The sequence below is a fragment of the Paroedura picta genome, chromosome 7 (genome assembly GCF_049243985.1).
Source record: "Paroedura picta isolate Pp20150507F chromosome 7, Ppicta_v3.0, whole genome shotgun sequence".
In the NCBI taxonomy this organism is placed as follows: Eukaryota; Metazoa; Chordata; class Lepidosauria; order Squamata; family Gekkonidae; genus Paroedura; species Paroedura picta.
In genome coordinates, this window is record NC_135375.1 from 112,819,219 (window position 1) to 112,839,255 (window position 20,037).

The window sequence follows — 20,037 nt, forward strand, 5'->3', positions numbered from 1 at the left end:
CAGAGTTGGCCTTGGTTAGTAGTTGGATGGGAGGCCACCAAGGAAGTTCAAGTTTACTATGCAGGAAAAGGCCAAATTTCTTTCTTACGTCATTGACCTTTGTAATCAGTTGTTCAAGGCCTTCCATAATTTCTGACAGGAGGGTCTAAAACCGAAAATTATTTATATTCCTTCCTCTGATCTTGACTCCAGTGTTTGATTCTTTTAGTTCAGACTCTCTCGTAATGATCTCAGGATACAAGTTAAACAGGAAGGGGGAAAGAATATAACCTCGGCATACTCGTTCTCTATTTTGAACCAGTTAGTGGCACGTTTGCTATTTGTTTAGATCCAGGTTTTAAATATGTATTCATTTACACCCCACCCTTCTCCCCTGTGGGGAACCAAAGCAGCTTACATTTTTCTCTCCTCTTCCACTGAACCCTCACAACAACCCTGTGAGGTAGGATAGGCTAAAGTGGGGCTTTGAACCCGGTTCTCTCAGATCCTAGTCTGACACTTTGGCCACCACACCAGACTGGCTTTAAGATCTAGGTGAGCTTACTCTTGTGCAAAGGAAAGCCCATATACACTGAAACAAGATGGCATCAGACCAGTCTACTCAGTGTGGTGGTTTGTCCCCCTCTAATGGCTGCTTAAGGAAGACAGTCATGCCAATGGGTACCATTTTTAAAAACTTGACTAGTCAGGTCCTGATTATGACTTTGAGCCAACATGCAGCTGCTTAGAAGACCAGCATTCAGAATCTGAGCTATTTAATTACTAGGATCAAAGCTCGTGATACCCAAGCAAGGGCAATGTCCTCCGTGGGGAGTCTGGCGGGCAATTCCCTTGGAGAAAACGGCTGTTTGGCAAGGGGGACTCTGGAACATGGGTTCCAGTCTGCCACCCAAACCACCCTGGGTCATCCCCCTCTCCTCTCAACAGGCGCCCTGGGGAGCCCAGCCTACCTCTGAAGACCTGCTGGAGGGATGTGGTGGCAATGGGTCAAGGGGGTGACAGCCTGGTACCCATGTCCCAGAATCCCCCCTGCTAAACAGCCTCTGTGGGCCCCAAAGAGGTAGAGGCCATGTGGTAGTTGTGGCAGCACCTGAATTCTACCTGGCTGACTGGCCTGTCCCCAGAGTGGCTCGCAACAAGGTGTTTTTTTCTGATCATTTTATGCTCAAATGTACTACCTGCCATCGAGAGGGCTGTGGAGCACTTTGACTAACTTGGGTTTGATTTTGGGGAGGCATCTGAGGGCTGCTGGCATTGGTCAGTGGCCGGGCACCTTCAGTCTCTGGTGTCTCCCCCTGAAATGATCTCAGGGGCCTGCACCACTAGAGATTTCTCAGTGTTTCCCTTCTTTTTCTCCCTCTTTGCCACTAAAGTCACAGCTGACTTATGGCGACCAAGGTGGGTTTCCCATGGCCTGCCTCAACAGAGCAATTTGGTGGCCTCCCATCCAAGTATTAGCTTTGCTTCTGAGATCTGACAAGATCAGGCTAGCCTGGGCCCTCAGGTCGGGGCATCTTTTGCAAGGGATTGATTTTGTACCTGTGAAGGATTGGTCCCTCAGGGCAATACCTTTTGCCTGAGAACTAACTGCCCTCAGATAGGAACCACATCTCTCCCAAATCCATTCTGAAGGCTTGAGCAACTTTCCCAGGAAGAAACCAGGGGGAGAAAAAGGAAACGTGGAATGAGTCACCGCCAAAAATAGGCACTGAGCACCTGTCCAGTCCCGGCCATAGCAGATTCCAGTTCCTGCTTGTTGTACAACCGGAAAGAATTGTGTGAACTTCTCCTGGGAATTCAGGCAACAGGGAGAGGCCCTCCTGCCTCACCCATCAATCAAAGAAGCTTGTTTGATGGGCAAACAAGGCGGGGCCTTACCAGTGGAAGCCCCACCATTATGGAACAACCATAATGGGGACATTATGGAACAACTTCCCACTTGAAGCTGAAGACAGAGTTATTTAGGCCCACAATTGGTAAACATTTGCTAGCAGTTTTTCATTTTATTTTATATGTATTTTTTTCTTTTCCGTTTTATGGGTTTAATCTATATTGTAAGCCACCTTTGCACTCTGTGAGGAAGAGGGCTCCATCGGATTGACTTAGTTGGAATTTATTGGCAACCCTAATTGGAGTTTTTAATTGTGACTTTTTATGTCGTCCTGTGGAGGCAGCTTCTGCCCAAATAATCTTTGAAAAATCTGCCCAATCGATCAAGCCTCCAGTGGCCAATCAGAAACCTTGTTGGACAAAAGCCCCCACCTGACCCCACCCACTTCCTAAAACTCTTGGCAGGGGCCTGAAATGCTGCCCTTAGGCACCAGGGCACCCAAAGGTGCTATGATGGGAACTCCTGAATGGATGTGAGTCTTGCAGGGCCTGGAAGAGCTCCCAGGGACAGCAGATGACTAGACACAGTCTAGCCTAGTCTGTGACCAGGGGCTGCCACAGCCCTGCCTCTCTGCACTGCAAGCCATTGAAAGGAAGCAGCCAGACCCTTCGGGCCAAATCCACTTTAAGCCTAGAGTTTACTTGTGGCTCCACTTGAAGTGGAGAATTCTTTCTTTTATTTCAGTTGTAGAGAAAGACTTTAAAGACAATAGAATGCTTCTGGAACGCAGACACTTTAAAGCAGGGAGGGAAGCCTTTTTCACAGTCAGAGTAGTTCAGCAGTGGAGTAGGCTGCCTAAGGAGGTGGTGAGCTCCCCCTCACTGGCAGTCTTCAAGCAAAGGTTGGATACACACTTCTCTTGGATGCTCTAGGATGCTTAGGGCTGATCCTGCGTTGAGCAGGGGGTTGGACTAGATGGCCTGTATGGCCCCTTCCAACTCTATGATTCTATGATCCTGCATGGAGCAGGGGGTTGGACTAGATGGCCTGTACGTTCCCTTCCAACTCTATGATTCTATGATTCTATAAATGGGAACCAGGAAGTCTTTGAACCGACACCCTGGCCAATCAGGGAAGGCTACTTTGCTACATCAGCGTTGCAAGCATGGAGCATTAAGTTAATTCGCAAAACGGAGAAATCTACACTTATACTGGTTGCGGTTTTTGAAATATCGAGGCTTATATCCACTCCTGGATATTGCTGGGGAAAGGTAGGGTCACCACAGATCAATCATGCTTGTTGCAGAGGGAATATTTAAAGCTTCCAAAATCAAAATGGAATTGAATTCAGTGCAGAGGGGAGGAATTTATTCAGACTGGGAGTGGATAAAAAGCCCCATGCAGACTCAACCCAGATCTCTAGGTGACTGAAAAAAAATGGAGGGAGAATTTATGGCATTCTACCTCACTGAAGTCTTTCCCCTCCCCAAACCCTGCTCTCCTCAAGCTCCACCACAAATTCTCAGGTTTTTTCCAACCCCTAGCTCCAAAGTACTGAGGAACTTAATTGCTTATAGCTAAGGGCTGTTACAATCTGGAGGAAAAAGAAAGAAACCACAAAGCAAGGATACAGAAAATACAATGATTAACAAAGATTACAAGTGAAAAATTAAAATGATATTAAAATACAACTAGAGTCACCAGCTCTGGGTGGGAAGATTTCTGGAATTTTTGTGGGTGGAGCCTGGAGCCAGGGGAACCGGTTAGGGAGGGGGCGGACCTAAGCAGAGTACAATTCCATGCAGTCCACCCTAAAAGCAGCCATTTTCTCCAGGGGAACTGGTCTCCGTTGTCTGGAGAACCATTCCAGTCCCAGGAGGGCTTCAGAAACCACCGGGAGGCTAGCAAAGGGGTTCAGAGGCTGGCCACCCTAAACATAATGGAAAACCCTGGCCTGACGACACAGACGCTTATGGCTGGGCCTCCAGCCTGCCTTGGCATGCACAAGGATGTTCAAGAGCCCTCGGGGGAAAGGCTGAGGGGAATTTTCGGTCTGGAGGAAAGGAGGCTGAGTGGGGGCAGGATGGCTCTCTGGAGGGATTTGAAAGGTTGTCGCTTACAGGAGGGCAGGGAACTGCTCCGGTTGGCAACAAAGAAGTAGACTCACGGCAGTGTGTTTAAATTGTAGGTGGAAGGGTACCAGCTGGATGTTAGGGAAAATATGTTTACAATACGAATAGTTCAGCAGTGAAATCGGTTGCTCAGGGAAGTGGGGAGCTCTGCTCACTGGCAGTGTCCAAGCAGTGGCTGGTAAACACTCTTCAGGGATGCTTCAGGGCAGGGGTGGCCAGATGTCCAGGGACTACAATGAAGGCAAAGGGGTGGCAGGTTACAGTAGATGAGCGATTCGGATATGGGTGTCCTGCATAGTGCAGGGGGTTGGACTAGATTGCCCAGGAGGTCCCTTCCAATTCTATGATTCTATGATTCTACCAGATTTGTAGGTTTCCCTAAATCTTTAGAGTATCCTCAATCATTTTCACTGTTGCAACAGAAATACTGGCTCAGTTTATTGCTTGTAGTCCTAAAGGAGCCTTGGTTTTCCGTAAGCTGTTGAATGCTGGACTTTAAATTATAAACTGCTTTATTCGAGACATGTTCTCATTGTTAAAGATGTTATATATTTAAGTCGAGATGTTTATTGTATTGCATTGTTTTATGAAACTTCCCAATGTAAACTGCCCTGAGCCAAAAGGGAGGACAGCATATGAATGAATGAATGAATGAATGAATGAATGAATGAATGAATATAGCCATGTCTCTTAGGAGGACAGGATTGCTCTCCGTGTCCTTATGGTCATTAATCAGAAGAAGGAGCGGCCAGCCGGCTCTCTCTGTGCTGCAGTGCTGCACCTACAGGTGGTCAGAGATGGCATTACAGCTCCTTTGAGGTCAGCCCTGGCCTGGCTTCTTGGTCTAAAAAGCTTTTGGGAGAGTGATGCTCACTTGTTTTCAGGTCATCAGCCCTGACTGAATCCTTTCGAGAACTTCCTATATTTTGCACTCTTTGGGGAGTGGGAAAACCAAAGATCCACAGGACAGTCATTTTTTTCTACCTCCCAGTTCAACCCATCCTGACCTGGACAGTACGGGCTTGGCTTGCCTTCTCAAGTCAGATCACTGGAATGCATCAGCGTTTCAGGACAGTATTTGTTGACCGACATACAAAGCCATGAGGTATTCCTCAACTAATGCAGCAGCCTCCAAAATCATCAGGGGCAGAATTGCAGCGTTCAAATATCTGTTTTGCATTTAGCGGGGATTTCTGGTCACCGTTTGCACACTGCGTACTACCTTCCCGTCCCTGGAACCAGCGTCACTTTATGGGGTGGCAAAGCCGGGCCACAGAAGAGAGGGAACCAGAACTTCTAGTCTTTGTTCATGGGATTTACATCCTGGGCAGGACGCTTGGCATGCAAGCAAACGGCATGAGCCACGAGAAGTTTGGCACTCAGGCTCATCCTCGCCGGAGGCTGCCTCCAAGCAATCTCATTTCAATCCTTTGCAGCATTTCTTCCAGCGCTTACACACACCCCTTTGACTGCAGCTCTCCCCTTCTGGGAGGACCACGGCTTTAAACCTCATCCCCACCCCCTCAGCGGGCGGTGCAATTAGCTAGGAGTGCATCTGACTAATGCAAAGGGGAGCGGACGTGGCCATGCCTTGCTGGACCCTGAATTGTTTTGCAAGCCCTCCAGCCTTGCCTTTGCCGGGGGAACCCCTGTGCCTAGCATTGGCTCTGCTTTTGGTCAGTACCGCAAGCCTCCTGGCTAAGTGCATTTTATTGTCTTTAAACAGATGTTTTATCTGTCACACATAATGCCTCTTGGATTAGGTAATTCCAGGTGATCATGTCAGCTTGTCCCACATAATCCTTTACAGGAAAGGCAACCTAATCAGAATTACGGAGCAATCCAGGAAATGCATCTGTCTTCCTTTCATTGTCATATTTTCGCTGTCATGGAAAATCATTTATCACCATAAACTATGTGCTTGAATCCTTCTGCCGCACGGTATATCACATTAATTTTATATTGCTAACTCCTGGTTCTTTCGCTCTGAAATTGGGGGTGGGGGGATTCTCTCATAGGCAGAAATATGGCTTTGTCCAAAACCCCTCTCCCTCCTTCCCGCCCTCCCTCCCACTGCAGCTAGCATTCAATCCACGGCCATATGTTCTTCTTGAAATTTATATCCGAGCAGCAATTAATCCACTGTACTGGGACTGTGAGTTCCAAACTTTAAAACTCAGAGCGCGATGCCTCGGAGGACCCAGCTAGACACATGGGCAGCCATGTTGGTTGATTCATAGGCCTGCCTCACTTAGGGTCTGTTTTTTGATACACCAAATGGGGGACGTAAGTGTGAAGAGTGGAACCGTCCTCCGGCACCATTCGCTTCCCAAGCCCACGGGGAGCATGCACACGACAGATCTACAGATCTAATGCTATATGAAAACAAACCCTCCGGTTCACTCTTGTAAAGCATTAACAAAAGGGGTTAAGTTTCCTGTCCGGTGCTCACTACCCAGAAGCCTCGTTCCACCTGGAAGTGATTTTCCAAGCATGTTCAGTTTCCTGTCCAATTCACTGGGCTTTATAGTTTATATATATGCCTCCTGGAGTGAATTGATGCTGGTTGTGGAAAACCTCAGCAAGGCCAAGCTGACTCATGGCAGCCCTGCAAGGTTTTCAAAAGACATTCAGAGGTGCTTTACCATTCCCTGCCTCTGTGTAGTGGCCCTAGACTCCCTCAGCGGTCTCCCGTCCAAGGACTAACCAGGATCGACATTGCTTAACTTTTGAGATATGACTAGGGCAGAGTCTGCACTTGCTTTCTTTATTCCATCGTCAATCCTGTTGAATTCAGATCGCTTTGAACTCGGGTCTTCCTCCCCCCCCCATTAATACAGGAAAGTCTTCTGCACGTGGTTAGGGTAGTTCAGAAGGTGGGGGGGGGGAGCCAAGCCTCTTTCTTTCTTTTCTTGAAGGGGGGGGGGAGAGGAGCCAGACAGGGAGCCTCTTTCTTTTCTTAGAGGGGTGGGGGAGAAGATCGAAAAAGGCAGAAGAGGGAGGAAAAATCCAGGACCGACAGAAGTTGAGAGAAATTAGGGGCTTCTCCTTTAAGGCAAGCGTGTCACATGACCAGGTGTAGCCTATCAGAGGTTCTCTACCACGGAGCTTTCTTTCCCAATCCGGATTTGAACAATATTGAGGGTTAAAAGCACTCTAAGATATAGCACAATAAAGGTATGGTCACTCCGGATCAATCCTTCTTGCTGCAGAAGGAAAATTTAAATTGCCCAAAATCCAAACGGAAATCGCATTCTGTGTAGAGGGCAGGGACTGAATCGATCTGGGGTTGGAATAAAAGCTCCGGGCAGTTTACACCTAGATCTGGCTACTCTAGGCAATGATCCAATACAAAGAATAGGTATCATTACATACCAGCTAGTAAACACCATCAGATATCAACCAAAATCTAAGATTGAAAACAAATATATAATATTGATAGAGAAAAGAACACAAGGATCAGGCCTGTTGGATCAGGCCAGTGAGGGTCCATCTAGTCCACCATCCTGCCTCACATCGTGGCAAACCAGTTCCTTTGGAGGACCAACATCAGGGTGTGTGAGATGGCATTTGGGAGGGGACCAATGTGGAAATCACTCCGATGCCTCCCTCCCCAACTTCCAGATTCTCAGGGGCTCCTTTTTTCTCCCCCCCCCCCCCAGTTCTCTATAGCAGACTCTCAGCTGCCCTCAACTCTGTGGCCCTTCCAAAGCATGTTCAGTCTTCAGCAGTCTGGTTTTCTTATGCTCCACTCCTTCATCCTTTGTCTTAAAAACAAAAAATCACCTTTTCCTGCATACCTGGCCAGTCCCATCCTGCAGCTTTCACCATCCACACAGGAGCAACCCTCCGATCATATAATTATCTCAAGTATTTGTTGAGTAATCTCTTTGGACTGCTGGCAGGCACCGACATGACAGAAATATACAAATATTTTGATGTATTTTACGCCAAAATTTGCAAACAAGATTTTGAGGGAAATCTTTTGGAGAAGAGTCAAAGTCATTTCAGCTGTCGAGCAAGGAAAATAACAGAAGGAGCTCGTCTGGCCAGGTGGTTGGTAGCAAATGAAACAAAACAACAGTATTAGCCCAGCAGTTCAAAGGTCACACTGTTTCTCCTGAACCCCACCAAGAAGAGAAGACTTTCAGTGGAGGCAGTCCACGCAATCAGCTGCCACCAAGGTCTGAAGAACATTGCCGTGTAGGTGGTCCTCAACACTTTTCCAAGCCCATCCAGCGGCATAAAACCCACACAAGTATGTGATTTCAGAGTCGTGTGACAGGGAACATGACCCCACACGTGCCAAGGCCAAGATTGTGGGCAGCAGACCAAGAAATACCAGGTGATGGATGGAGCACAAGCCAGTGGTCAGACCCATGGAAGAACCCTCTCCACTACCGAGCCAGCTTGCCTCACCATCCTGTTTTCCCTCTCAGTGCGCACACAAATAGGCATGAGGCATTGTCCCCCCTTTTTTTCCGCCTACACACTCTGGCAACAGGCCACGGAGAAAGGCAGTAAGATAGGCTCTGCTGGGGCTCTTAACCCTCCAAGGTGAGCCCAGCCACCCACCTGAGAGTTCCAGTCCATGGGGGTAGAAAAATTAAGTGTTGTACCTAGAAAACAGGGGACTATCATCCCTGCAAAGTTCATCAGTAGCATGCATTTCTCATTGGCCCCTCCATTTCTCCAGCTCAGCAAACCTTTTACAGTGAGAAAAGTTTGCCGGTGGACATACTTGTTCCATACATGTGGGAACATTTATTTAAAACATTTCTATCTCCTTTTTATCTCACCTTTTCACCAAACCAGGGTGGGACCATAAAAATGCTTGAAATTAAAAAATAATTAAATAAAAATACGTAACAAACAATACAAGTGGTGGGCCGATAAACATTATTGGGAGTATGCCAGATGAAACCCAAAGGCCTTCACCCTTGGCTGGGAGATGCTGAAAGAGGCAGGCAGAGGAATCTCCCTGGGGACCAGATCCCAAAGTTATGGTGCCCTGAGAAAGCGCTTGAAGTCCTGAATGAACTGTGGATGGGCCACAGTCGATGGCAGGGATTTTTGAGCCAGTGGGCACCTTTGGAATTCTGACACACTGTGGTGGGCCCAGGCACAAAGTGGCTGCCACAAAATGGCCGCCGCAGGAGGCAGAGCCAGTCACAAAATGGCTGTCCCAACTTACACAGTGGAAGTCTTTGTGGTAGCAGCTGCTGCCAAAGCAACATTTAAAAAATCCATCCAGTCAATCAACCCTTGTTGGTCAAAAGCTCCACCTGGCCCCACCCATTCTCTTAAAAACCTGGGTAGGTGCCCGGAAAGGCCCCCACAAGCACCACATTGGGGACCCCGGGTTGAAAGAAGCAGCTAAGCCAACTTTTGCCTGCATTTCAATCTCCAGTTGATGGAATTTGGAGCGCCTGATGGGGGAAGACTGGATTAAATTATTAGGAACATTTTTAAAGCTCTGTTTCTTCCTTCAATCAGAGAGAAAGCATAGGCTGTTTTTTACTCTGGAAGATCTGTTTCTTGTCACATCATATATTGCTGTGCCATTTTTTTTTAAAGTGAGTAATCTAATCGCCTTGTGGCTCTCCTGCTTGTCTCCAAAGGCAAGCGTAAGGAGCAAAGCAGGAACGGTTTCAGCCTCCTGCAGCTCACGGACAGCTTGGCAGGAGGAGAGAGGCAATAGCTGGGTTGTCTCAGCCCAAACGGACTTCACTGCTAATCTGCCTCCTGTTTCATCTTTCCCCGGGTTCTTAGCCGGCCCACGTCCTTCTCTTGCACGTGAAGATTCACGCACTCGGTTGCGGCTGTTTTATTTCACTCCTCGCTCAGCGAAAGAGTCCAATGAAAGCCAGGAAAGGGGGGGGGGCAGGCCCTGCACATTGTCAGCCGAGCATAGTTCTGGCTGTTGTTTCCGTTTGATGCCTTTGGTTTTATCCCAGGATTATACAGGATGAGAATAAAGGAAGATTTACATGCTTGCGCGCAGGTCAAACGACAGTCAGAAAACACATGTCTTCCAGCTTTTTCACCTGCATGCGCTCCCTGGAAACCGTTCCTTGAAAAGTCCTCTAAGCAACTCTGGCAGAAATTGACAACAGGAGTTTTCTACTTGTAGTGAACTCAAATAGGAGCAGGGGCAGTTGTGTTTTTAATTATTCTAAAGCTCTTGGTTTTACCCTGGCATCAGTTGAGCCATCCCAGCATCAGTGCATACATGAATGTCACTCCTGTCACTTTACAACATCATCCCCCGGTTGGATGACGAATCGGAGACAAAACAAGTCTATGCAGATTAAGGGGCAGATGTTTAATGTTTGGATTTTTCAGGGATCTTGAGGTTTACACAGGCATAGTATTTGCATACTGAGAATGGGAGATTTCCATAAACATCACCATAGAGTTTTCAGTGATTCCTAGAGAAGTATGACATCATTTCCAGGTTTTCCTTGGAAATGATGCAATGCCATGATCCAGTGGCGCCCCCTATAACACCCTCCTTCCTTCTCGGACTGACAGCCCAACATTTATAACCTGACCCTTTACTCACACATGATTTGCAAGGGAAAATGCTGATGTTTATATCAGTGAATTCAAACTGGTGGATTCTGATGTTATTTTGAAATGTATTATTTATTGAAAACATATATTAACCACCTTTCTATCTAATAGGAACTCATAGGCTTACATTGTATTTACATAGAATATATAAAAACTGTCAGTTAAAATGAATAATCTAAAATTGCAGGGAAACAGAAAAACTAAAACCATAATAAATAAGTGGCTTCAACGGCCTTCTAAAGTGTTTTAAATTATATGATGTTTTATGTTAACCGCCGCGAGCCAGCTTTCTGGGAGCAGCAATATACAAATTCAATAAATAAATAAATAAATAAATAAATAAATAAATGAATGAATGAATGAATGAATGAATGAATGAATGAATGAATGAATGAACGAACAAATGAATGAATAAATGAATAAATAGTGGGCAAGTAGCTGCCTCACCATTGTTGTTGTTCTTTTGCTGCAAAGTCACAATTGACTTATCATGATCCCTTGTGAGGTTTCCAAGGCACAAGATATTCAAAGGTGATTTGCCATGGCCTGCCTCTGTGAAGGAAGTCTTGACTTCCTTGGTGGCCTCTCATCCAAATCGTGACCAGGCCAACTTTGCTTAGCTTTCAAGCTAGCTTGGACTTCCTTGGTGTCTTCCCATCCAAATAGTGACTAGTAGGGTTGGGTGTTTCGGCCGCCGAAGCAGCCGTTCCAGCCCAAAGCCGCCAGCGCTGCAGCGCTGGCGACTTTGGGCAGGAATGGCCGTTGACCGAAGCGCCCAACCCTAGTGACTAGAGCTGACCCTACTTAGCTTCCCAGATCTGACCAGATCAGGCTAGCCTGGTCTAGCCAGAGCAGGGAATTTTACTCATTATATTAATACTAGTTTCAAAGCCCCTTTATAAAAAGGGGCTTTGAAAGGGGAGAAGGGGGAAGGGTAAGGGATACAGTCCCACCCACCCCCTGTCCTAGAGCCTCCCCCCGAAAAGCGGCGAGTGAGAACGCGAGGTATACTCACCGGCTTCGCGCTGTTCCTGGCCGTTAAAGGCGCGGGCGTGGCGGAGGAGGCCGGGCACCATGGAGTAGACACGGGCCAGAGAGGCGCCTGCTGGCCAGCCCCCTCGCCGAGGCTTCTCAGCGGCTGTTGGCTGGCTCGGGGGACGTAGCTGCTGCTGCTGCTGGGGCTGGTGGGTCCGGCTGCGGGAAGGCAGCTCGGACTCCGTCGCTGAGGTCCGCTCGTCGCGCCGTAGGTGGAGGCGAAGGTCCGTGGGCGAGGAGACGCGGGCCCGGAGAGGCGGCGGCTGGGCAGCCCCTTCCCCGACGCCTCTCTGCTGGTTTTCTATGGGGGACGCGGCTGGTGCTGGGGCTCGGGGATCCAGCCGCGGGAAGGGCGCGAGGCACTTCCTGTTTCGTTGTTCTCCGTCGGGCGGCGGGGCCTTCGTCGGGCGGGGTTTGTTTTCGGCGGCTCTGTGAGGCAGCGTGGGCGAGGAGACGCAGCCCCGGAGAGGCGCCTGCTGGGCAGCCCCTTGCCCCACGCTTGGTTTTCTTCGGCCTTGGGGGACGCGGCTGGTGCTGGGGCTCGGGGATCCGTCGGGCGGCGTTTTTTGAGAGTGTCTGTTGGGCAGCGGTTTTTTCTCGGCGGCTCTGTGAGGCGGCGGACCCTGGGCAGCGAGCCCCCGACAGCCGCGCTCCGCGCGACTGCCGGGGCGCCTCTCGCCGCGTCAGGCCGCCGGGCAGGGAGCCCCCGGCAGCCGCGCTCTGCGCGGCTGCCGGGGGCTCCCTGCCCGGCGGCCTAACACATCGGAGGCGCTTCGCGCCTCCGATGTGTGAGGTCAGCGGCAAAGGAGCAACTGCGAGCCGCGCTGCGCGGGGCTCGCAGTTCCTGGGGCTGGGATTCGAAGGGACCAATTGGCAGGCGCTGCGCGCCTGCCAATTGGTCCCTCCGATTGTCTGTCCAGAGGAAGGGTCCAACCCGGACCCTTCCTCATCACGGACACATCCCGCCCTAGAACCCCTTAGCGTTTTATTTAGTCCGTGGCGCCCGTGGCGCCACGCGCGGTGTTAAGACTAGCAAGAAAGCCCATTGCAAGCAGGAATGCAATGGGCACTAGGACCCAGGAGATACTGGGAGGTGCAGATCTCTCTCTGTGTCTCTGTCTCTCTGCAAGTCTCAGTGTGCCCCACAGTAGAAGGCATAATTCGGGCTGGTTTGTAGGAGGGAAGGAGAGCTGATGTGCAGTTTGGGACAGCTCTCTCTGTCTGTCTCTCTCTCCCTCCATCACAGCAGGGGCAGCTCTCTCTGTGTCTCTGTCAGCAGCTTGGGGCAGCTTTCTCTGTGTCTCTCTCTGCCTCCCTCGCAACAGGAGCTATAGGAGGGAATTATGGCTTGTCTTGAGTTTGGCAGGGCTCTGTGTGTCTCTCTCTGTCTCTGGCGCGTCTGAGAGAAACCCTGGCTGCACCCTGATTGGCCCTATTCTGACTTGGACAGCCAGACACATTCCACCCCCAGGCTGTTTCACAAATATATAGAGTAACCATGGATAAGGATAAATAATATTTATATAAGAAATGCCCTAGGTTCCTTACCAGATATCTGTTCAAGGCAGTTTCCTCCTAGTACAAAATCTTCCCAGTACTGAAACAAAATTGGATACTCCCAATTAACAGCTGTTTCTCGAGAAAGCAGACAAGCTCCTTTTAAACAAATCAGTGCAGCAATTATTGGTAGACATCTACAGAAAAACGAAAGGGGGCTGCCATCGATCCCTCCCGAACATTCGTCAGATCAAAGCAAATATATTCAGCCTTTCCTAGAATCAGTTCACATATTACACAACAACAAGATCCGACTTCTCACTAAGATTGGCAACTCTAAATTGGGAGTTTTCGGGAGATTTGAAGGTGGAGCTTGAGAAGGGGGGGATTTGGGGAAGGGGGCTCAGCAGGGTCTAATGACGGAGATCCTACCCTCCAAAGCAGCCATTTCTTCCAGGAGAATTGAGCCCTGTAGTCTAGAGCAGTGGTCCCCAACCCCCGGTCCGGGGACTAGGACCTGTCCGTGGATCAGTTAGTACCGGGCCGCGGCTCCTCCTCATCCTCCACCCCAGCTGCTGCCTCAGGGGCTGCACTGCTACTCTGACGCTGGCTGACCTTTGGTGCTCTCCAGCGGCCGCCATGGCTGGGACTCACCCTTGGCGTGGCACTTCATAGCTGCTGCTGGCAGCAACCCCCAGTGGGCGGCAGGAAGTCAGGGGCGCCTGCAGGAAAGCAAGTGCCTTGGCAAAAGACTACCCCTCCCCCGGGCCTCAGTAAAATTGTCAAGCGTTGACCGGTCCCCACTGATAAAAAGGTTGGGGACCACTGGTCTAGAGATCAATCATAATACCAGAAGATTTCCAGCCCCCACCTGGAGGTTGGTAACGCTACTACAGTAGTCCGGTTTATATGATTATGAAGCCTCTCCCCATCAAATAATTAGACCTGACCTTCTAGCTGTTGTTCTCATAGGCCTTCAAAAATCCTTAATGGGATTGGACCCCACTTGTGAAACAGGGCTGCATTGACACATCAGCACAAGGTGGGGCATTTTATAGACTGTTGATGTCCCTTCGGGAGATCTGTGCAGCTGAACGAAAATGTTGCACCCAGAGCCCCACTGCCTGCCTGCTGCACCCAGAATTAAACCTGTAAGTTGCCCATAAAGGACCCCTAAATTGACTGGAGTGCCTGATTTATTCAGGGGAAGATAGGTGAACCTTGAATTCCCAACTTTGGCAGAAAGTTGGGGGCCCTGCACACAGCTCACAAATCTTCCTGGATAATCCTTTACTCAAGCCAGAAATTATACTGTGCTTTTGTTCTTTTCTGCCGAAAGCTGGCCTGGGTGTGGAGGGCGTGTGATTTATGAAACCAGAGTCTGCAACAGAGCCTACTTAAGTCACCACAGTGGCTGTGAAAGAGATCAGACTTTCCATGACAAGCTAGAAGTTGTGTTAAAGAGGCTTGTCCATTTTGGTTACAAAATGTAATTTGTGAGGCTCTGTAAAATGGTACGAAACTGCCGGGGGGGGGGGGGGGACCTCAGGAGCCCAACACTGATATGATCCCAAGGTGTACCAGGAGATTGTGGCTCACAACTGCCGTCATGCTGTGCTAGTTGTAGCTCCAATTTAGAGTTGCCAGCTCTGGGGTGGGAAATTCTTGGGTATTTGGGGACCGCCTCCACTCAAGCATGGAGGGAACCTTACAGCATCCTTTTCTTTAAGCTGGGGAGATGGGCTGAATAAAACTTTATTGGTCTCGAAGGTGCCCCTAGACTCGAATTTTGTTCATGGGACCAGTAAGAATCTCCCATCGAGAAGCAGAGAACCAAGTCCAAAAACAGGTATGATTTTTTAAAAAGGGAACAGTGGCTTAGTGTGATGCAGAGGTTAGAATGCTGGAGGAGAATCTGGGGGGTCCAGGTTCAAATCCCTACCCTGCCATGGAAACTTCCTAGGTGACCTTGGGTCAGCCACCCATGCTCAACCTAATCCACCTGACAGGGCTGTTGGAGGAGAGAAGAATGTGGCAAATTGCATTGGGGTATAAATGAAGCCAAGGTTCTTAATGATGCTGAACGCTTAGAACAGGGGTAGTCAAACTGCGGCCCTCCAGATGTCCATGGACCACAATTCCCAGAAGCCCCTGCCAGCAAATGCTGGCAGGGGCTTCTGGGAATTGTAGTCCATGGACATCTGGAGGGCCGCAGTTTGACTACCCCTGGCTTAGAACATTTAAGACATCTAGAAAAGCAGCATGTTTGCTTGGAGAGATCTGACTCCTTTCCTCCGTTCATATGGCACTTTAATGTCTCCTGACAGGCAGAAATTGATGCAGAAGATCAAGCCTACAGTATTTAATTCAGGTGGGCAGCCGTGTCGGTCTGAAGTAGCAGAACAAATTTACAGTCCAGGGGCACCTTTCAGACCAACCAAGTTTGATTCAAGGTATGAGCTTTCCTGTTGTATCTGAGGAAGTGTGCATGCAACAGACAGTCATCCTTATCCATGGTTCCTTTATATATTTGTGAAACAGCCTGAGGGGTGGAACTTGTCCAGCTGTCTGAGTTGGAATAGGGCTGGCTGCACCCTGACTGGCCCTGCCCCTACAGCTCCCACTCTCCCTCCCTGGATGCTAGCCACGTTCCAATCAGATGCACCAGAGACAGAAAGAGACACACAGAGCCCTGCCAGATCTAACATGAGCCCTCATTCCCTTGTGTCACTCCTGCTGCGAGGGAGGCAGAGAGAGACACAGAGAGAGAGCTGCCCCAAGCTCCTGACAGAGACACAGAGAGAGCTGCCCCTGCTGCGACAGAGGGAGAGAGACACAGACAGAGAGAGCTGTCCCAAACTGCACACCAGCCCTCCTCCCTCCTACGAACCAGCCCTGATTACCTGCTTTGCCTCCTGCTGCGAGGCACACCGAGACACTCAGCGAGAGGGAGAGGGAGAGACAGAGAGAGAGATCTGCACCTCCCGGTGTCCCCTGTGTCCCAGCGTCCATTGCATTCCTGCTTGCAATGGGCTTTCTTGCTAGTACCTTGAATAAAACTTTGTTGGTCTTAAAGGTGCCACGGGACTCTAAATTTTTTCTCATACAGCATTTGTTCATTGTTGCCTAGCTTAAAATTTCAAACCGGTTCACCTTTGATTTAAGAGACGGTCTTTTTGTTCTTTGCTAATGATTGATGAGATACTCCCGTCAAAACCTTCAAGAGAACCACCAGAGCATACAGCACAAGTTCTCAGAAAACACATTAAAAACAAAGCCAGCGGAAATGGTAGCGAGACTCCCCATTAGCCGTCTTCTCAGACCTGGAGGGTGGGGGGCAGAGGGAGAGACAGACTGAGCATCAGGAGTTTTCTAGTAAATAAACATATTTCTAAAGGGAAGCTTCAGGCAGCTGAGAAAAAAGAGGATCCTGCCGCCACCAGAGTTAAGCACAGCAAATCACGAATTGAGGAGCTCGGAGTCCTTCAGGGGCTTGGCATTTTATGGCGAAAACACCATTTAGGGTGTGCTGAAGATACGAGCTGGAGATGGCTAGTCTCCTAATGTTCCTTCAACAGCAGGAAAAGCTCAATTAATTGATGCTGCTCAGTTAACATAAAAAGGTTTTCAAGGCTGACATTTCATGCAACAGCACAGGTAGTCAAAGGGAAGCTCTTGGACAGAAACGGTAACAAGCAAGACTCTAGAGGCTCTGTTGATTCTGTGGCCTCCTCAATCTATTCTGGCCTCCTTGCTGGGGTAGCTGCTCTCTCCAGATTCTCCCCCCGACACACACACACAACACTCACACACACTTCAGTCTGAGCATAGCATTAACAAGTCTCAATAGTAGAGCCCTGAGAGGGAGAGGGGGAGGGAGAGAGAGAAGGAGGGAGACAATGTTGTTACCTGAGAGGGTTGCTAGGCCTCAGGTATGTGTGCAGGGAGGCGGGGTAACCCCTGATCCTGGCTCTCGTTTTCCATCACAGCTCAAAGTGGCAACAAGAGAAAAGGGTGTGTTTTTTTGGGGGTGGGGATGACAGCCAATGGTGTGACATCATTTCCAGGGAAAACTTGGGGTGAATCTGCATTGAGCTTTTTATCCCCAGTGACCACAAATTCAAGAATGTCATGTATATATTATTCAATTTCCATTCTGATATTTAGCACTTTAAATTTTTACTTTGCAGCACCTATGATTGATCCGGGGTGACCCTACCTTTCCCCCGCAATATCCAAGAGCGGATATAGCTCACTATATTTGAGGAATCCACTGAGAGTCCCAGGGTCTTCACAAGGAACATCTTGGAGGGCTCATATCCATCCTGTGCTGAGGCAACTGCATTGGTTACCAGTTGTAGTCCAGATTAGGATCAAGGTTTTGGTTTTGACCTTTAAGGCTAAGTCATGGGACCCACATATCTGAGAGACTGCCTTTCACCCTATGCCCCCTGCAGGGCTTTACACTCTTGTTCCAACTTGTTGGTGGTTCCTGGCCCCAAGGAAGCCCTCCTGGCCTGGTGGAATATGCTCCCAGAAGAGCTGAGAGCCTTGCAGGAGCTTTCTGTGTTCCGCAGGGCCTTTAAAATTGAGTTTTTCTGCCAGGCTAATGGTTGAGGCCATGGTACAGAAGATCATGAGTCCCTCCAGGATAGACTCCAGGATTGTCTACATTAGGCCTGACCATTTCTGGGTTCAGCCATCACCATCTGTTGATGCCCCCATGACGCACCGTGAGGGGATTAGTTGTTGTGGGGTGGGGTTATATGATTATTTTATGTGGGGGTTTTTTTCTGTAACCCGCCACGAGATGGTTCAGCAATAGCAGCAGGTAACAAATGCAATAACAATAACAATAACAATAACAGTAACAATAACAGTAACAATAACAGTAATAATAATAGTAATAATAGTAATAATAGTAATAATAGTAATAATAGTAATAATAGTAATAATAGTAATAATAATAATAATAATAATAATAATAATAATAATAATAATAATAATAATAATAATAATAATGAGTTCTGCTTTGAAGATACCTGGACCTGTTCGACATGGGGGATTAGGCTGAGGCCAGTGCTCATCTAGTTGCGGGGCTAATCCTCGCTTCCATGTGACGCTGGCACTGGCCTGGGCCTTCCATTGCCCTGTGGCAAGGGAACATTTCCTTTTATGCCCTGGGTGCCAGTCCGGCCAGTCCGGCCTATGGCACCACAGCCCACAGCCACCATGATGTCAGGTTGTGCAAGCATGCTTACATACAGTAGTCTCCTTATTGCAGCTCTGTACTGTTTGTTGTTAGTTAGAAATTCTCCATTTCCTTCTTGTTTCCCCAAAGAGGTTCTGACATGGTTGGATTCTCTCATCTGCATATAGTCCAGGAACTCTGCAATTTTTTTTTTTTTGGGGGGGGGTTGGTTGAGGAGGTAGTTCCTCCCTTTCTATTTGTATTCCTAGTTCCTTTATTTCCACTTCTTCACTTAGGCACTCTAAACCATACCTTAACTCTAATTTGAGAACCCTACCACTAACCCTATTTTTTTTACATAATTTTAAAATGTAAAATAATGTGAAAATGTATTTAGAAATCCCATGGCCTTTCTCTCCCTGGCACTGCACCTTCCCTAGCCCTAGCGGTTGCACTAACCTGAAAAACTACCCACTCTGGACCATACATACCCTTACCCTAAGTTGAGAACCCTAACCCTAACCCTAATGTTTACATAATTCTTACATGTAAAATAATGTGAAAAATATTTAGCCATCCTATGGACTTTCCCACACTGTCACTGAAACTTCTCTAGCCCTAACAGTTCCAGTAAACTGAAAAACTACCTACTCTGGACCATACATACCCTAAACTTAGCCCTAAGTTGAGAACCCTAACCCTAATTTTTACATGTTAAATAATATGGAAAAAAATTGACATCCCATGGCCTTTGCCACCATGTCTGCATCTTCCCCAGCCTTAACGCTCCCCCTAAACTGAAAAACTACCCACTCTGAACCATACTTACCCTAACCCAAACTCTATGTTGAGAACCCTAACCCTAGCGCTAAATTGAGAACCCTAATCCTAATATTTACATAATGATTAGATGTAAAATAATGTGAAAATGTATTTAGAAATCCCATGGCCTTTCCCACACTGTCACTGCAACTTCCCTAGCCCTAGCGCTTCCACTAAACTGAAAAACTACCCACTCTGAACCATACTTACTCTAACCCTAACCCTAAGTTTAGAAGCCTAAGCCTAACCCTAATTTGACATAATTTTTACATGTAAAATAATGTGAAATAATGTTTAGAAATCTCATGCCCTTTCTCTCAAAGTCACTGCAACATCCCTAGCCCTAATGTTTCCACTAAACCAAAAAACTACCCACGCTGAAACATACTTACCCTAACCCTAACCCTAAGTTGAGAACCCTAACCTTAACCCGAACCCTAACCCAAACATCCCTAGCCCTAACACTAAACCAAAAAACTACCCACTCTGAATCATATATACCCTTTTGGGGAGGGTAGAGTTGGGGGGGGGGCTCAGCAGAGCATAATGCCATAGAATCCACCCTCCACAGCAACTCCCCCCCCCCCCCCGAGGAACTGACCTCTGTGGTTTGGAGACCGATTGTTATCGTAGAATATCTCCAGGCCTGTCTCCTTCATAGAGGTTTGATGGGAAATTATTTACCTGTAGGGTTGCCAGCTTCCAAGTAGGGTTGCCAGCTTCCATAACTGCAACTAACTTCCAGATCACAAAGATCTGTCCCCCGGGAAGAAATGTGAGCTTTGGTGGGCAAACACAACCAATTGCATCACACCAGATCACCACTGGGCTCTCTCTCTCCTTCTCGGACATCACCTGTCCTGGACAGCTCTGCAGCGGGAGGGTCTAGTAGCACAGGGGTAAGCAGAAATGGCTTCACCCTGATGCTTTGAGATAATTTCCAGTCAATCAGA

The 20,037-nt window shown here is 48.3% G+C and overlaps 1 protein-coding gene across 1 annotated transcript in view; it reads right to left on the reverse strand.

Annotated features, from left to right (window-relative positions):
* LOC143841969 (uncharacterized) overlaps window positions 1–18,130 on the reverse strand; it is a 46,781-nt gene extending 28,651 nt beyond the window's left edge. The window contains exons 1-2 of the mRNA XM_077346519.1: window positions 18,114–18,130; window positions 11,555–12,246 (exon numbers count right to left, since the gene is read on the reverse strand). Coding sequence (XP_077202634.1) covers window positions 11,555–12,246; window positions 18,114–18,130 — 709 coding nt within the window. The remainder of the gene's footprint in view (window positions 1–11,554; window positions 12,247–18,113) is intronic.
* Window positions 18,131–20,037: the final 1,907 nt, after the last annotated feature.